The sequence below is a fragment of the Ascaphus truei genome, chromosome 8 (assembly GCF_040206685.1).
Source record: "Ascaphus truei isolate aAscTru1 chromosome 8, aAscTru1.hap1, whole genome shotgun sequence".
NCBI classification, from domain to species: Eukaryota; Metazoa; Chordata; class Amphibia; order Anura; family Ascaphidae; genus Ascaphus; species Ascaphus truei.
The window spans coordinates 17,801,518-17,817,767 of record NC_134490.1 but is presented as its reverse complement, the minus strand read 5'-3'; the positions used below and the strand labels follow the sequence as shown (position 1 = coordinate 17,817,767).

The window sequence follows — 16,250 nt, the reverse complement described above, 5'->3', positions numbered from 1 at the left end:
GGGGGAGGGGCGGGGGACGTGCAATCACGGCCCAGCCAGCCCGTGTGACGTCACTGCAGCCCTGCAGTGCAGGGAGTGGGTGTGCCTATCTGTGCAGCACTGAAATGGTTAATCAGAGTAAATCATCCCCTATATATCTTATGGGAATAAGTTACAAATAACTGATTCTCTAGACAATTATTGTAGTTATATATATATTTAATATATGTATAATATTCTATGCATTGATATGTTTTGCTGAAGTGATATACATATACTTTTAAACACACAAGTTCCTGCCCTGAAGAGCTTACAATATAGTTTGGAGTTGGAGGGGCCAAATTGTGATGCAAATGTAACCCATATTCTTTCCCCCCCCCCCCCCCCCCTAGACTCATCTGCTGTCTCTAGGGTGTGTGAGGGCAGATTACATGTGCTTCGGTGGTGCATACCTGTGAGGAACAGGAGGGCCTGAGCTTCCCGCGTTGTTGGGGAGACAGGACCAGGCTTCTGGGGTAGTAGCCTCCATTCTCTTAGTGGTGGTGCAGCGCCTTCATCTTCTATAGCTCCCAGGGATATGGGATAGGACCCGTATAGAAGAGAAACCCTGGTCCCAGGGTGGATGCTCCAAATGCCACACACAGTCTTTAGTAAAAGCGGTAATGTCTCTTTATTATCTCGCCACGGAAGTCAAACAGCATACAGCAGTCCAGTACACACAACACTCCAAATGTATGTACAGGCCTTTCCTCCTCTCCTCCCTCCAAGTATGCTCTCCTCAGGATGGTCTGTGGGGGGCCGCAATACCCTGATGCCCACCTCAGAGGGTATCCTCTGGGTGGGGGTAGAATCTCCCTCTCACCCCCTCATCAGGGTGAGGGGCATTGTTCCACCGGAGCCTCTGCTCACTCTCCAAACTCATAGGCCAGACTCTGCCTATCGTCCTCCTCCAACTCCCAGGACAGACAGGACTGGACTCACTCCAGCCTCAGACCAACTAACTGTCTCCTCCAACTCCCACGACAGACAGGACTGGACTGCTAATTAGAGGCAGCCCCACCCCTCATGATGTCAGCAGAACCTCCCCTCTGTCTCATGCCTGCAGCAGAGTCAGAGGCCTGCATCTATCACTCAAGGCAGGGCTTGAAGGGGGAATATCCCATGATTACTACTGGTGCCTGCCCTTAACAGGACTTACCACAGTAGGAGGAAGATATATAGCCCGTGCTGTTTACAGGGGGCTACACATATATTTTTATAGCGCCAACCGGGTACTCAGTGCTTTTCCATTTTGATGGTGTCCATTGTGCATAGTCTCCCGCCTGGTGGACCAGAGAAAGGAACCAGTGTTCCACAGAAAAGACATTCTGCTAAAAGCAAAAAAGATTTTATCTTTGATAAATATGGTGCACTTTCTTTTGGGCCCCATTATTACCCCCATTTTGCAGGCCTGAGACTTTGGTAAATTGACCCTGAAGTGACCTGCCCACTGTTTTAAGAGCTGACACTGGTACTCTGTACCACTCTGTGCCAACACACTTTTGCTACTGACTCTAGGTTTCATTTATTGTGGACATCTGTCAAGTTTGTATTTCCCATGCAGCACAGTATACTTTGTAAGCGTCTTTCCCTTTGCTCCAAGGGAAGCACACAGAACATTCTCTCCCTACCAAAAACATTCCCCCTGTCGCCCCTGTAGTTCAAAGTTCTAACTGCACTTATAGCGCCGGCGACAGCGACGCAACGTCACGTCAAAAACAAATGCATTGTTGCCGTCGTCGGCGCTTATAGTGCACGTGATGGCGACCAAACGACAGCGCTACCAAAAATCTGGTAGTCACTGTTATTTGATTTTTTTCAGCGACGGTCTCTCCTTGTGGCCAATCAGAGAGCTTCTCCGTCCCTCTCCCTTCCCCTTTTGTGACATCACTGGCCTTGCAGCCAGCGACGTCGCCTAAAAATGAATTGCAACTATCGCAATGACGACAGGTGACGTCATTGGTCGCGTCGCCGGCACTATAAGCGCAGCCGGTCGTCACCCTGGAGAAATGCATCTCCTTGTACCCTTCAATTGACAGTGGCATTGTATTGTATCACATCCTGCTCACAATATTGTGTGCTAATTCATTCAGATCACGTCCTCGTTCCCCTAATAAAACCTGTCTCTGAAATGCACCAGCTTTTTACAGGAATAAGGATGCTTGTGATAATATGTAACGATTTACGTAAAACACTAGCATTTGATTGATGGGAAGCCATACCCATGCAATGTATACAGATGATGTACTGTGCTTCAACTTGGCACCTAGTGCTAAACTGTAGCACAGCAAATTAAATCCATTACTATATCAGACAGTAAGATGCTCGTTCTCTTTTCCTTCACTTACAGTTAGCATGAGGGTTTAATACAGAAAGTGTATTATAAACTAATTACTTCTTATTTTGCAGTAAGCATCAGCGTTTGAAGAGCTTTATTTCAGGAAATTCTAACCTTGTTAAACATTGGAGCAATCTGCCTTGGACTTTATTTTACAAAGATTTAATGCAATGTGTAAAGTGAGAAAAACTGAAGATATATATATATATTTTTTACAAGTAGATAAAAAGTGGTGCTACTTTGGGGTGCGAAATAAAAAGTTAGAGATATTCACTGGCATCCCCAATGGTACAATAATACTTTGGCCGAGATCAACACAAGGGTGCAAAAGCGTGCAAAAGCGTGCAAAAGCTTAGCACCATTTTGTCGATCTGGGTCTTGTTCTATTAGTGCAGGGGTGGCCAACTCCTGTCCCCAAGGGCCACCAATGGGCCAGGTATTCAGGATATCCCTGCTTCAGCACAGGTGGCTCAATCAGTCCCTGCTTCAGCACAGGTGATCGAGCCACCTGTGCTGAAGCAGGGACTGATTGTGCCACCTGTGCTGAAGCAGGGACTGATTGTGCCACCTGTGCTGAAGCAGGAATATCCTGATCTGTTTGTGGCCCTTGAGGACTGCAGTTGGCCACTCCTGTATTAGGTCTTTAGATCCATGCTCTATTGAAGGGGCAGTCCCTACAACCAAAGTGTGAACTAATGGACCAATTTATTGAGTTCACACGTTTAAGTATTTTAAAATACTGGTTTAAAGTTAGCAAACAAGCAATACAGGAGAATTCAGACACAGTACATGCATAAGAGCACCAGCCTTAGAGGCAAATATAGAACGGGATTCCCTTCTCCAAAGTGTTTCTAAGAGCTTACAAGTTACATTTTCAGATAGATGCCCTCTGTCTCCAGGCACAGACCCCAGCAGGGAAAAGGTTAAGCTGTATCTAGATGTGAACATTTGGCTTTGACTGTGAAGATGATTAGCTAATGGAAGCAGATTCCAGACAGAGTCTCATTGAGATACTGACATCATCCAGCTCCATAAAAATCTCACAAACTATCAGAGACGAGCCAATTCATTCTTCTCCTCCTTCAGTGAGCACAAACTATACAGAATTCTGATGACAATGGCAGGGTCATTCACCAGTGTTAAAATGTGCTTGATTGATCTCTTTGTTTGTAATAATATACTAATTAATGATAGAACTATAGAATTTAATGTAAAAAGCCAAACTCTTGAATTGTCTCTATATCATTTTTTTAAAATAAAAAACTTGGTGGGCCACAGGACAACTACAAACACTCAGTTAGTCTATATTCTAAAGCGAAGATAATGTTGCACGCTAATACTGTGTACAGGTACTAATAATAATAACTTTCATATAGCACTTTTCTCCCAACGGGACTCAAAACGCTTCCCAATTACAGTATAGTGTGCGGTACGCAGCACCTAGGGATGTTACGGACACAGACACTGCCCAGATGAGCTTACAATCTATGTTTTTGGTGCCTGAGGCACAGGGAGATAAAGTGACTTGCCCAAGGTCAAGGGGAGCTGACACCGGGAATTGAACCAGGTGCCAGTGTCATTATTTACAGTCAGTGTCTTTACTCACTGAGCCGCTCCTTCTCCCTTCATACAGATTTATAAAGTTTCCAGTTAAAGCCGCAGTCCCCCCGCAACCTCCCTCCCGCCCCTTTAGTATGTGCATCAATACAATCCCCAAATAAGTAATTAGCTAAGTTGCCAATCGATACGGTCTTCTGTGATCGATTGGCGATGATTCAGCTCGGGGGTTCACTAAATGGCTGTCAGTGCAGCAGAAGAGGACCAAAGATGCAAGTTATGTGGGAAAGATCATGTGACCAGGCACTCACTAGATACAATTGGTGCACTGCTAGAGAGAGGACAGGGCTCAAAAAGGGGTGTGCCACAGCCTGTTTCAGAAGAGGAAGGGAATGTGACTTTGTAAATGGTTGCTAAAGAAAGAAAAAATGCTTGTTACATTATAATACATTAAAAATGTCATACAGAGTTGTTAAAAAAATGCTACAAATATTTTCTCATAGTGCAGAACTGATTTATTAAAAAAACTCATGTAGGATATTGCTTGGTCTGCAGCATTAAAGAAAGAAAGTCGCATATGTGGCCGTATGTATGTGTGTGTGTATGTATGTATGTATGTATGTATGTATGTATGTATGTATGTATGTCTTAATTGATATAGCGCCATCCAGGTACCCAGCGCTTTACAATACACATAACATAATATTATAACACAATGGGAATAAGCGCTTCAGACAGAACAATAGGAAAAAGAGTCCCTGCCCCGAAGAGCTTACAATCTAATGTGAGACAACCATGTATTTTATTGCAAATAAGTCATTTTTTCCAATATAAATTTCCTCTGCAAAATAACGTGTGATATTGTTTCTTTGTTAACTGAAATTACAAAGTATGTTCAGGAGGAAAATCTATTTTCAGGACATTCTAAATAGGACATTTAAAGGGTCAGTCTCACTTAGCGCACAAAAATGATGCTTCCCCCCCAACAGGTCAGGTTTTGAGGATAGCCCTGCTTCAGCACAGGTGGATCTATCAGTCCCTGCTTCTGCACAGGTGGACTGAGTCTTGGACTAAGCATCTGATTGATCCACCTGTGCTGAAGCAGGGACTGATATAGTCACCTGTTCTGCCGCTGGGATATCCAGAAAATGTGACCTGTTGGGGGGAGGGCTTGATGACTGGAGTTGATTACCCCTGACATACATAATGTATTCAACAACCCACCCAGCATCCCATGATGAGTCATATCCGAGCCCAGTTGGGAGGTAAGAGCTGTTTACTTTAGTCTGACACAATCTTTCTGTGCCCATCTCACTAAAAGGTTTTGGCTAATTAAATGATTCATTTCAGAGACAGAAAGGTCTTGGAGCTGAATAAAATACACAAACCTCCTGTGGAATACACTTACATCAGAGTCCCAAGAGAGTCATGTATCACTGTAGACTTGGGTGGATTAATACAGCCACTGCAAAATTCAAGCCCCAGGATTGTAAGGGTGTATTGTATTGGCGTCCTATGCAGAAATCTGTTTGGGAGAGAAAGAATGTGCTGCTTTTGTCTACAGCACAGATGGTTCATTCAATAATGCCTAAACTAATTGGAAAGTAATTCTATTAAATGCACACCCATACCGTAATGTGCTTAATGTAACAATCTTTCATTATCCAACTTATTCATGTCAATTGGGCTTCCTTACATAAATGCAATCACCCATAAAGTGAACATTTTACTCATTTGCCTCTTGTACAACAAATGGAGATTGTTTATATTTTTTACAGTGTTTTAACCGTTTTGGCTAATGATGGCATCGTAATGACTTTACAAACAAAACCCAGAGAAAAGAAGTTGGGGTTGACAGTTTACCTGCAGTCCTATCACAAAAGGGGTTCCATGCGCCTTTAAATCCACACATTGAAGGTTCCAAAAATATTAGTCTTCTAGAAATGGTCCTCCTGTTAACCCTTTCCACTCCATTCACATCCTTCCCTGTCAAATTCTTCAGTGGTTCAACATCCGAGAAATACTCAATCTTAAACACGACCAACATTATGAAGTCTTTTTTTTTTTGTAACCTTAAGCATTGAAGGGGTTACGTTACCGTGATTTGAGCCTTTTTAAACTCAGCGTAAATCACTATGACTCAGGAATAACTGCAGTATTCCCACCTCATTTTAGGCTCTAAGCAAAGCAGCTTCTATAATACTGTACATTCTTTTTTTTTAGTTTAGCTTCTTGAACCTAAACTTGAAAACCTATTAACCCTTCTATTGCAGAATGGGCCAAACGTGTTGCTTTGTGCGGCAGTGAAGATGTTAAACTTAACAAATGATGGAGCCGCTGTATTTCGGTACACCCTTAAATGTATTCACGATGTCATTTCTAAATGTACGCCGTTGTTAGGCTGCGCTTATAGTGCCGGCGACAGCGACGTCAAAACACATGCATTGACGCCGTCGCGTGCGCTGATAGTAAACGCGACACAACGGAGCGACGGCTTGGTCGCGTTCGCTGGAAGCCATCTGTATTTGATTTTTCCAGTGACCGCAGTCTGACGTCGCCGGCACTATAAGCGCAGCCTTAGACAAAGAAACACTGTGAAACAACTGAGAGCCTCTTGTTACAAAATGCAATTTCACCTTCACTCACATAAACCTGTACAGCAGTAAATCCTGACTCCATTCACAAACCCATGTTGAACATGCAGGTGTTTTGCCGTATTCTATACAGGCATACCCCGCTTTAAGGACACTCACTTTAAGTACACTCGCGAGTAAGTACACATCGCTCAACAGGCAAACGGCAGCTCACGCATGCGCCTGTCAGCACGTCCTGAACAGCAATACCGGCTCCCTACCTGTACTGAAGCTGTGCACAAGCGGGGAGACTATAGAGCCTGTTACAAATGCTTTATTTACATCAGTTATGCACGTATATGACGATTGCAGTGCAGTACATGCATCGATAAGTGGGAAAAAGGGAGTGCTTCACTTTAAGTACATTTTCACTTTACATACATGCTCCGGTCCCATTGTGTACGTTAATGCGGGGTATGCCTGTATTGCGTTCAAGGTGATAGTTCAAGGACATTGTGCTCTACAGTAGCAGAACGTTTTACTGCCATCTAGTGGTTATAAAGGTATTTTCTCCTCAATTATCTCATATTACTAGGGTTCCCCTAATTGCCAAAACTCAGCCTCAGTCAACGATTTTAGTACACCCCTTTGGAAAGTAGAGACTGTTTATTGACAGCAGCCTGCCATGTCCTTTATTATCACTGTTAAAAATGATTTAATGCTCCCAGGATGTGGAACTGATAGTTTTTTTTGGCAAAGACGACCATACTCCCAAGTTGGCTAAAACCATTTCCTCCTACGATACAACTAGATAAGCTGGTATTTTCCCAGATATGACACTATACTGGAAAACAAAATAAGAGCTTCCAACTTGTTTTTTTAATAATGATGTGTTTATTTAATAAAGGCCAAGAAATGTTTGGAAGGTCTTGGCACCTTCGAGGGCCACCACCTCGTTTCAAAAGGCACAGCGAAGACAATAGTGGCAAGTACAGCCAGGCTCCAAGAGATTTCTGTCAGAGCCTTTAAAACAAGGGTAGCAAACTCCAGTCCTCAAGAGCTACCAACAGGTCAGGTTTTCGGGATATCCTGACAGACTGAGCCACTGATTGAGCCACCTGTGCTAAAGCAAGGATATCCTGCAAACCTGACCTGTTGGTAGCTCTTGAGGACTGGAGTTGGCCACCCCTGCTCTAATGGGACAGATAATGCGCACTGAGCCAGTGCGAGCGTGGGACAATCTCGGCTTCTGCCTCCTCTTCTGCGCATGCGCTGCCTCCAATCTCTGTGCGGTCTGGAATGTTGAGGTGTGTACGTGCGTGCTGGCCCGAGGATCCTTCTGCGCAAGGGCCGAGGTCTGCAACCATTTCTGCGTCATGACGTCACTTCCGCCATGCGTTTTTGTTACAACCAACGAAGTTTTCCCCATCAAAACTCTGCAGGCGCCAGCAAAGAAGTTTCACTTCAAAAGTGCAGATCAGTTACTGGCTTTAATAACCCCCAAAACAGATATATATATTTTTAAATGGCTGAAGTTGTATATGAACATAAGAGGCCTCCAGCCCTAAGTCTATTCTGCAGATGCAATTATTAAAACACACTATACATCTTAGGCTGCGATTATAGTGACAGCGGCAGCGATGCGACACCGCTTCAAAACAAATGCATTGAATCTGTAGCATGCGCTTATAGTAGGGGCGACGGCGACGAAGCGACGAAGAGACATGAATCTCTGTAGTCAGTAGAATTTGATTTTTACAGAGACGGTCTCCTCATGTGACAGGCTGTAACCAATCAGATAGCTTCTGATCTGATGCAGGGAGAGGTGAAATGTGTCTGTGTGTGAGTGCAGGGAGAGGGGGGGCGGGGGTGGGATTGTGTGTGTGTGAGGGGGGATTGTGTGTGTGTGTGTGATGGATTGTGTGAATGTGTGGGAGGGGGGATTGTGTGTGTGTGTGATTGTGGGAGTGTGAGTGATTGTGTGTGAGTGGGGGGATTGTGTGTGTGTGTGGGGGGTTGTGTGTGTGTGGGAGGGGGGATTGTGATTGTGGGAGTGTGTGATTGTGTGAGTGATTGTGTGGGGGGATTGTGTGTGTGTGTGGGGGGGGGGGTGATTGTGTGTGTGGGAGTGTGTAATTGTGTGTGTGAGTGATTGTGTGTGTGTGAGTGATTGTGTGTGTGAGTGGGGGGATTGTATGTGTGTGTGGGATTGTGTGTGTGTGTGGGGGATTGTGATTGTGTGTGTGAGATTAGGGCCGCCAACAGAAATCATGGGGGCAAGGACAAATGAAAGGAGCTGACCCCCCCCCCCCCAACCCATAGCGCACCTACCACGGAAATATTTTTTTAGCGCGTAACTGTTACTTAACCCCCCAATACATACAAAAACACCCCCACCCCCCCCCCAATACATCTACAAATATACCCCACTCCCCCCCTCCCAATACATCTACAAATATACCCCACTCCCCCAATACATCTACAGATATACCCCACTCCCCCCCCAATACATCTACAAATATACCCCACTCCCCCCCAATACATCTACAAATATACCCCACTCCCCACCAATACATCTACAAATATACCCCACTCCCCCCAATACATTTACAGATATACCCCACTCCCCACCAATACATCTACAAATATACCCCACTCCCCACCAATACATCTACAAATATACCCCTCCCCAATACATCTACAAATATACCCCACTGCCCAACAATACATCTACAAATATACCCCACTCCCCCCAATACATCTACAGATATACCCCACTCCCCCCAATACATCTACAAATATACCCCACTCCCCACCAATACATCTACAAATATACCCCACTCCCCCCCCAATACATCTACAAATATACCCCACTGCCCAACAATACATCTACAAATATACCCCACTGCCCCTCAATACATCTACAGATATACCCCACTCCCCCAATACATCTACAGATATACCCCACACCCCCAATACATCTACAAATATACCCCACACCCCCCAATACATCTACAGATATACCCCACTCCCCCAATACATCTACAAATATACCCCACTCCCCACCAATACATCTACAGATATACCCCACTCCCCCCCAATACATCTACAAATATACCCCACTCCCCCCCCAATACATCTACAAATATACCCCACTCCCCCCCCAATACATCTACAAATATACCCCACTCCCCCCCCAATACATCTACAAATATACCCCACTCCAATACATCTACAAATATACCCCACTCCCCCCCAATACATCTACAAATATACCCCACTCCCCCCCCCAATACATCTACAAATATACCCCACTCCCCCCCAATACATCTACAAATATACCCCACTGCCCCCCAATACATCTACAAATATACCCCACTCCCCACCAATACATCTACAAATATACCCCACTGCCCCCCAATACATCTACAAATATACCCCACTCCCCCCCCAATACATCTACAAATATACCCCACTGCCCCCCAATACATCTACAAATATACCCCACTCCCCCCCCCAATACATCTACAAATATACCCAACTCCCCCAATACATCTACAAATATACCCCACTCCCCACAAATACATCTACAAATATACCCCACTCCCCCCAATACATCTACAGATATACCCCACTCCCCCCAATACATCTATAAATATACCCCACTCCCCCCCCCCCAATACATATATAAAATACACCCCCAATACATATACAAATCAGGCTTGCCTTGGGGATTATCACAAGTCGGGCCAGTGGCTGCAGGGGGAAGGGTGGTGGGGGTGCGGTGGCTGGCGATGGGGGGACGTTGCGGTGGCGGGGGCCCAGCGGCTGGCGGGACTGCGGGGGGCTGATGGTGGGGGCCCGGCAGCTGGCGGAACTGCGGGGGGCCAGTGGGTGGTGGTAGCCCGGCGGCTGGAGGGACTGCGGGGGGCTGGTGGTGGCAGGTCCCGTCTGCAGGTCACAGCAGTTGCTGCCGGCCCTGCCCCACTGCAGGCTCCTCTCAGTCCCACAATGGCTGCTCGTGTGTGCGCTGGGCCTCTCTCTCACGCCGGCGAGGCGTAAGCTTAGCCCAGCTGACTTGTGCCGACCCGGCACCGGGTGCAGCGTTTTATTATTGGGGTTGTATTTTTATATGTATTGGGGGGTTGGGGGTGTGTATATATATATATATATATATCTCTATATATATAGGCTGCTCCTTTCATTTGTCCTGGGCCCCATGATTTCTGTTGGCGGCTCTGATTGTGTGTGTGTGTCTGTCAACTGAAAAACACTATATGAACTTTAAAACAGTAAATCCTCTCGTAATTTAAAGTAAAAGTACTGTAAATTCAGCATACAAACAGAAATTACAACTCCTCTCCATTTCAGTCTTCCCACTTGCTCTTGTCCCCACCCCTCTGCCTTCTGTCACTCCCCTTGTAGCTAGAGACGTCTCCCAAACTCTAATTACAACTTTCGCTTGGGCTATGGAGACGGGAGACGGGAGACGTCATCTGTAGCCGGCACTATAAGCGCAGCCTAGAGACGTGGGAGGTCTCCAAGTTTCCTATTCACTTTTCAGAAACTCTTATTATTGTATTATTTATCTATCTATTATCTATCTGGTGGGTTTTTATTAAAAAAATATTGTACACAGTTTTGAGTAAGGGTTTTGCCATATCGCCTTCTTGTGATAACCGGCCGGTTATTAATCACTATGGGTACACCTGTCCCCATGGTGGTTTTATAGATTAAGGTTTTGTTTTGGTATTGTCCTCCCTGTTTATGTGTATTATTTGCTAGTCCCCCCCCCCCCCCTATTTGACCTTTATTTCTTTAGTCCAGCAGTCAGGGTTTCAGTCAGTTTTCTTGTTTATTATTTTTCATATGCTCATTATTTTTTTAAATATTTAGGACTCGGATACAATACCCTGAAGTATTGAATAATGCACATATTTATGGCCCATATTTGTGGTCAGCACCAACCTTTTTGACTCCAACATCAAGAAGAAAGTCTTCCAAATATTTAGATACATATAAATATATAATTTAATCACACCCCATAAGAAAACAAATGCTACACCTGGATGGTGAGATGCACCCAAGTTAGCAGTGTCACCGTATTGCCAACTTTTTGTTAACGGTGAGAGTTTGCTGGTCTGTACTTGAACGGTATGGATATTGCTACCGGCGGTGTTGAGTGTAGCAGTATATCACGGAGTGGTCATGTACTGTAGATGTTTTCAAGGCAACATTGTCTGTGTCCCATTTCAATGTTCCCACAATATATAACAGCTTGATAATACGATAAATAAATATTATGATAAAATAATTAGCCACCTCCACCTGCGTCCAATTCTGGCAAAAGTCAAAATAGCGATTACCAGGCCAATGGTTCGACGTGGCTTTAGAAAAAAGTAAAAAGATTACCAAGTTCCTTAAAAAGTACCTTTCTTTTTAATACTGTGTTGGTCGCTTCACATCTGGACCCGATCCTAGTTCATCTGTTTCCTGATATAAAATTATTTAGCACTTGCCCAAAATACTTTGGTAGTCAGACTGCGTAAGACAATACATAATACTGAGCTCACACACAGCTTAAAATGGTTATTGGCCCAAGAGGGTTTATAATGGCTTATTTCCCATAATTCCCTGAAAAAGGTCTTCTTAATGTCCACAGTTTTTGGTATAGTCTTTGGAGTTATAATATACAGCATTTGTGAGAGGGAAAAAAACCTATACAAAAATGTATATCGAAGTCAGTGATTCATGCTTCGTTTTATAAAGATTTCATGCATATAATCCCAAAAGTTTCCTTGGTCAGTTTCATTCCGATGGATCATGGCGGTCAGGGCTTCCGCCTGGTCAAGACTCTGCCAATAATCCTGCAGCCACATCTGTTTCCAACTGAAAGAAACCAACACAACGAGAACTATTAAGAACAGAGGAGAATACTAATTATTTCCCCACTAAACCAGGATGTTGTTACACTCATGAGAATTTTAGAAAAAAATAAAATAATAATAATATATTAATATATGAAAATGAAAGGAAATTGCAGACAAACTGTAAAACAAATAAATAAAAGTAAGATGCAGGAGAGAGAAAACATAGTGGTAACATCAGAGCCTTGGGCAAATCAGATTTAAATCCTATTATCAGTTCCTCGTGACCCCGGGCCAGGAGCAAAACTTTAGAATGTACGCTCTGTAAAACACTATATATATATATATATATATATATATATATGTGTGTATATATATATATATATATATATATATATATACACACACATACACATACATACACAATTATGCTAAACAATAGTGTTTACTTATTCAACAAAACATTTGCCCATAACAATACTTTGGGAACGATCATCTTGTTTTGGACGTGTGTCCTGCAATAACATGAGTAAGGGTGGCCCGTGTGTTTCAAACATCACCTATATTCATAAAGATGGGAACCAGTGTCAGAGTCTCTATAGCCATCTGTGACAATGGGAAAAGCGTACAGATGGGCACACGGAAGAACTGACTCTGTACAGTGACCAAGCTAATAAAGAACTGAAGAGTTAATATTAAAAGGTGACTTCCAGGTAACTAATATAACATAGGCATGGGGTTAGTGTAGTATATGGTAAAGACGGAATGTACCTGTCACTTTCTGGGAGCTCCTCAGCACTCCCCAGACCCGGCACTGGCATAGGGCAACCCATATGATTGTACTCAGCAATGTGTGGCTCTGGTGCTGGAGTTTTTCGATGTGTTTTTCTATGCTCCCTCTGTGCTGTGGTCCTAGCGTTCTCCTGATCACAGACAAAGCACTCAAACCCATTGAGATAATTGGGTATAGTCATGTCATTCACCCCCCATTCTCTCCTTTCAATGCTCCCCAGTAGGAATTTGTTGGTGGTTCCTCCAGGCTTCTTGTACTTCAGGTATTTCAGATACTCGTCGTCGTCTCCGTCCAGAGACGAGATGAACTCTGCCAGCTCCTTGGGAGAAGGAAAGTCATCGATCATTATAATCGAGAGGTTGTTGGGCATCCAATCCTTCACAGATGGGGAGCCTCGGTAAACGGGAATTGCTCCTAAATGCATTGGGCGCCAAAGCTTCTCTGTCAAATAGTCAGCACAGATGGCATTCTCCATGGCCAGGTGGAACTTATACCTGGCAGTAAATGCCATGAACTCTGGATCTTCAGTGGTGGCTGTTGATGTGTCCTCCAGCCTCTTGCTAGGAAAATGATGGTTGTTCAGGCACTGGCCATACGAATCTACCTGAATGACAAAAAAAGGCAATCATTAAAAAACAGTAAGAGTTGCAGCCTGAGCTTTAGAGAGTTATTTTATATGGTTCCATGTCTGTTGATTTATGGTGTTCTTAATGGACAAATATGAGTTCTTCAAATATGACATTTCAGTGTACAGAGGTTTAGAACAGTGGTGCCAGGCCTCAAGTCCTCCCAACACATCTTCAGGATATCACTGCTTCAGCACAGGTGGCTGAGTTGAAGACTGAGCAAGTGATTGAGTCACCAGTGCTGAAGCAGGGATATCCTGAAAGGGGAGTTGAGGACTGGAGTTGAGCACCCCTGGTATAGAAAACTCATAGGTTTTTTTTCTTTATGAAGAACTCCAAGGTACATTGCAATATATCACAACCTACAACATATCTACACTCTCCTGGATCATTACAACTTCTACAACTGTGGCCCATTTTGTTTGGTAATAAAGATTCTGCGTAAAGACTTATAGGCTGTGTCCATAGAGGGGGGAGCCGTGCTCGTCCGCGCTGATGCTGAGGCTCGTCTGTGCAATCAGGAGCGATTGCATGAACTAGCAGACGAGCCAGCGTGCGCGATCGGGAGACGGGGCATTGACGTCACTGGGCCAATAGCCCGCGAAGCCCCGACGTCAACATCAAGGCGCCGTTGACGCTGCTTCGCTGTGATTGTCGACTGAAAATCCCTGCGCCTCAGCACACCTGCGGAGGCTCGCGGGAGCCCCCTCTCAACACATCCTCATTGAGGATGACGGGGCTCATCGCGGAGCGTCCGCACGGCTCAGCGCTGACTGTCCTATGGACGCAGCCTTAGTTTTCCTGTGCTTTTGTTTGCATTTCTCTTGTGTCATGGTTCATTCGGTGTAATCCTGACCAAATCACTTTATTTCTACGCTGTTCAAGCTGCTTTTTGCAGGGATCGCTTAAAAAAAAAAAATTAAAAAAAGGCTTACTGGGGTGCTGAAATAGTGGAATACTGGAACAACAAACAACTACATTACTAATCATATCATGTGGCATCTATCCTGTTCTTTTCTTCTTTGCAAGTTACTACTGAAATGGGAATGATGTAATGTCGGGTATTTCAAAAGTGGAAATTATAGATGTGGAATTGAAAACGTAGCTACACGTAGCCAGCCTAAAAATCTTCCATCACAAGTGACATTACAGAAGTCCTAGATTCAACAAGTTTTATGTAATACAAATCTAACCAAGGTAAAATGACTTCATTGTGTAGTGCGGATTGCACAAAATTCTTACGTGCTGATTACCTGGATGTATTTCATAAGCTCCTTCACATATCTGTCTCTGTCTGATGGGACATCGCAGTGGGATTGCATGTACAATACAGGGGCATATCCATTCTTTCTCCATTGGTTTTTTTCAGCTAAAGGTACGGCTGAGTTCTGCAAGTAGCCAATGGTGGGCAACCACTGCAGAGTCAGGGGGTAATCGGACTCCCTTCTGAAAGTGGCAGTGTAATTAAAGAGCTTGATCCCTGGCAAATGTGACAGGACGTAGTTATTCATGGGAGACTCCTCGTGAAATAGCGCCCACGTCTGATGGGACAGCCTGGGGAGGGGTGCTTCATAGGCCCTGAAGTCTGTCCCATAAAAGATGATAGACTTAGTCCTCTTGTGAAGTTTCACCCTCTTATTTTTGGTGACCAAACAAGAGCTGAGAGGGCAGTTGATCCGCTCAGTCGCATCTGGGAAATGAGGAAAGAGGTTTTCACTCCACCAAAGGAGTATTGGCAGCTCTTTGTTGCTTCTAATGTCGTTGTTGCCAGGACCCCGGTAAGAGTCCACGGCCAGAGTCCCCAATTCCATTGCAGAGAAGGCGTTAGAGGGTCCCCAGTACTCAGACATCATGCTCTCTTCTGGGAACTCCCTCGTTTCCCCTGAGCTATGCTGGCTGTGACCTGGCAGCCATTCTTGGTTCATATCTTCCATACCTGGGTCAGGCCAAACTACCCCCTCTCCCTCTGGGCTCATGTCCCCCATATACCCCAGAGCATCGGGTTCCCCCTGTCTGGGTTCCGCCAAAGCAGAGACAGGAGTCAGTAAACACAAGGCACACAGTGCAACACAGTAACTAAGTAAGTCATATGTTTTATATTGCGGGAGATCTACAAACCTAGATGACATCCACCCCAAAGTCCAATCAGTATAGGGCAGCAGATAACCTCTGATCTCAGATGTAGTTTCTGGCCCATTCCCAGTCTTTGCTTCTGCACCTCTGACACGTTGCTTACTTGTATTCTCTGTAGAAGTATTGCCATAGAGATCGCTCCTGTGACATGTGCATTCAGTCCCAACACCAATTCCTGTGCAGGGAGCCGCGTTCTGCATTCTAGAGCCAGCGCTGCTTGCAGACTTGAAGTGTGTCGCTGTTTCCATCACTAGAGCTGCATCCTATCTCCCCTGCATGCAGTTACAGAGGGATACACTGTATCCCGGCAGGATGCGATCTCCTGGCAAAGCTTCCTGCCTGTGT

General features: G+C 44.7%; 1 protein-coding gene across 1 annotated transcript; it reads right to left on the bottom strand.

Moving 5' to 3' along the window:
• Nucleotides 1–11,324: 11,324 nt before the first annotated feature.
• Nucleotides 11,325–16,250, bottom strand: POFUT4 (protein O-fucosyltransferase 4). The gene is made up of 3 exons (XM_075610635.1): nt 15,026–16,250; nt 13,125–13,750; nt 11,325–12,375 (listed from the first exon to the last, which is right to left on the bottom strand). Exons 1-3 carry the CDS (start codon nt 16,151–16,153, stop codon nt 12,228–12,230), a joined length of 1,902 nt encoding a protein of 633 aa, XP_075466750.1. The 5' UTR covers nt 16,154–16,250; the 3' UTR covers nt 11,325–12,227.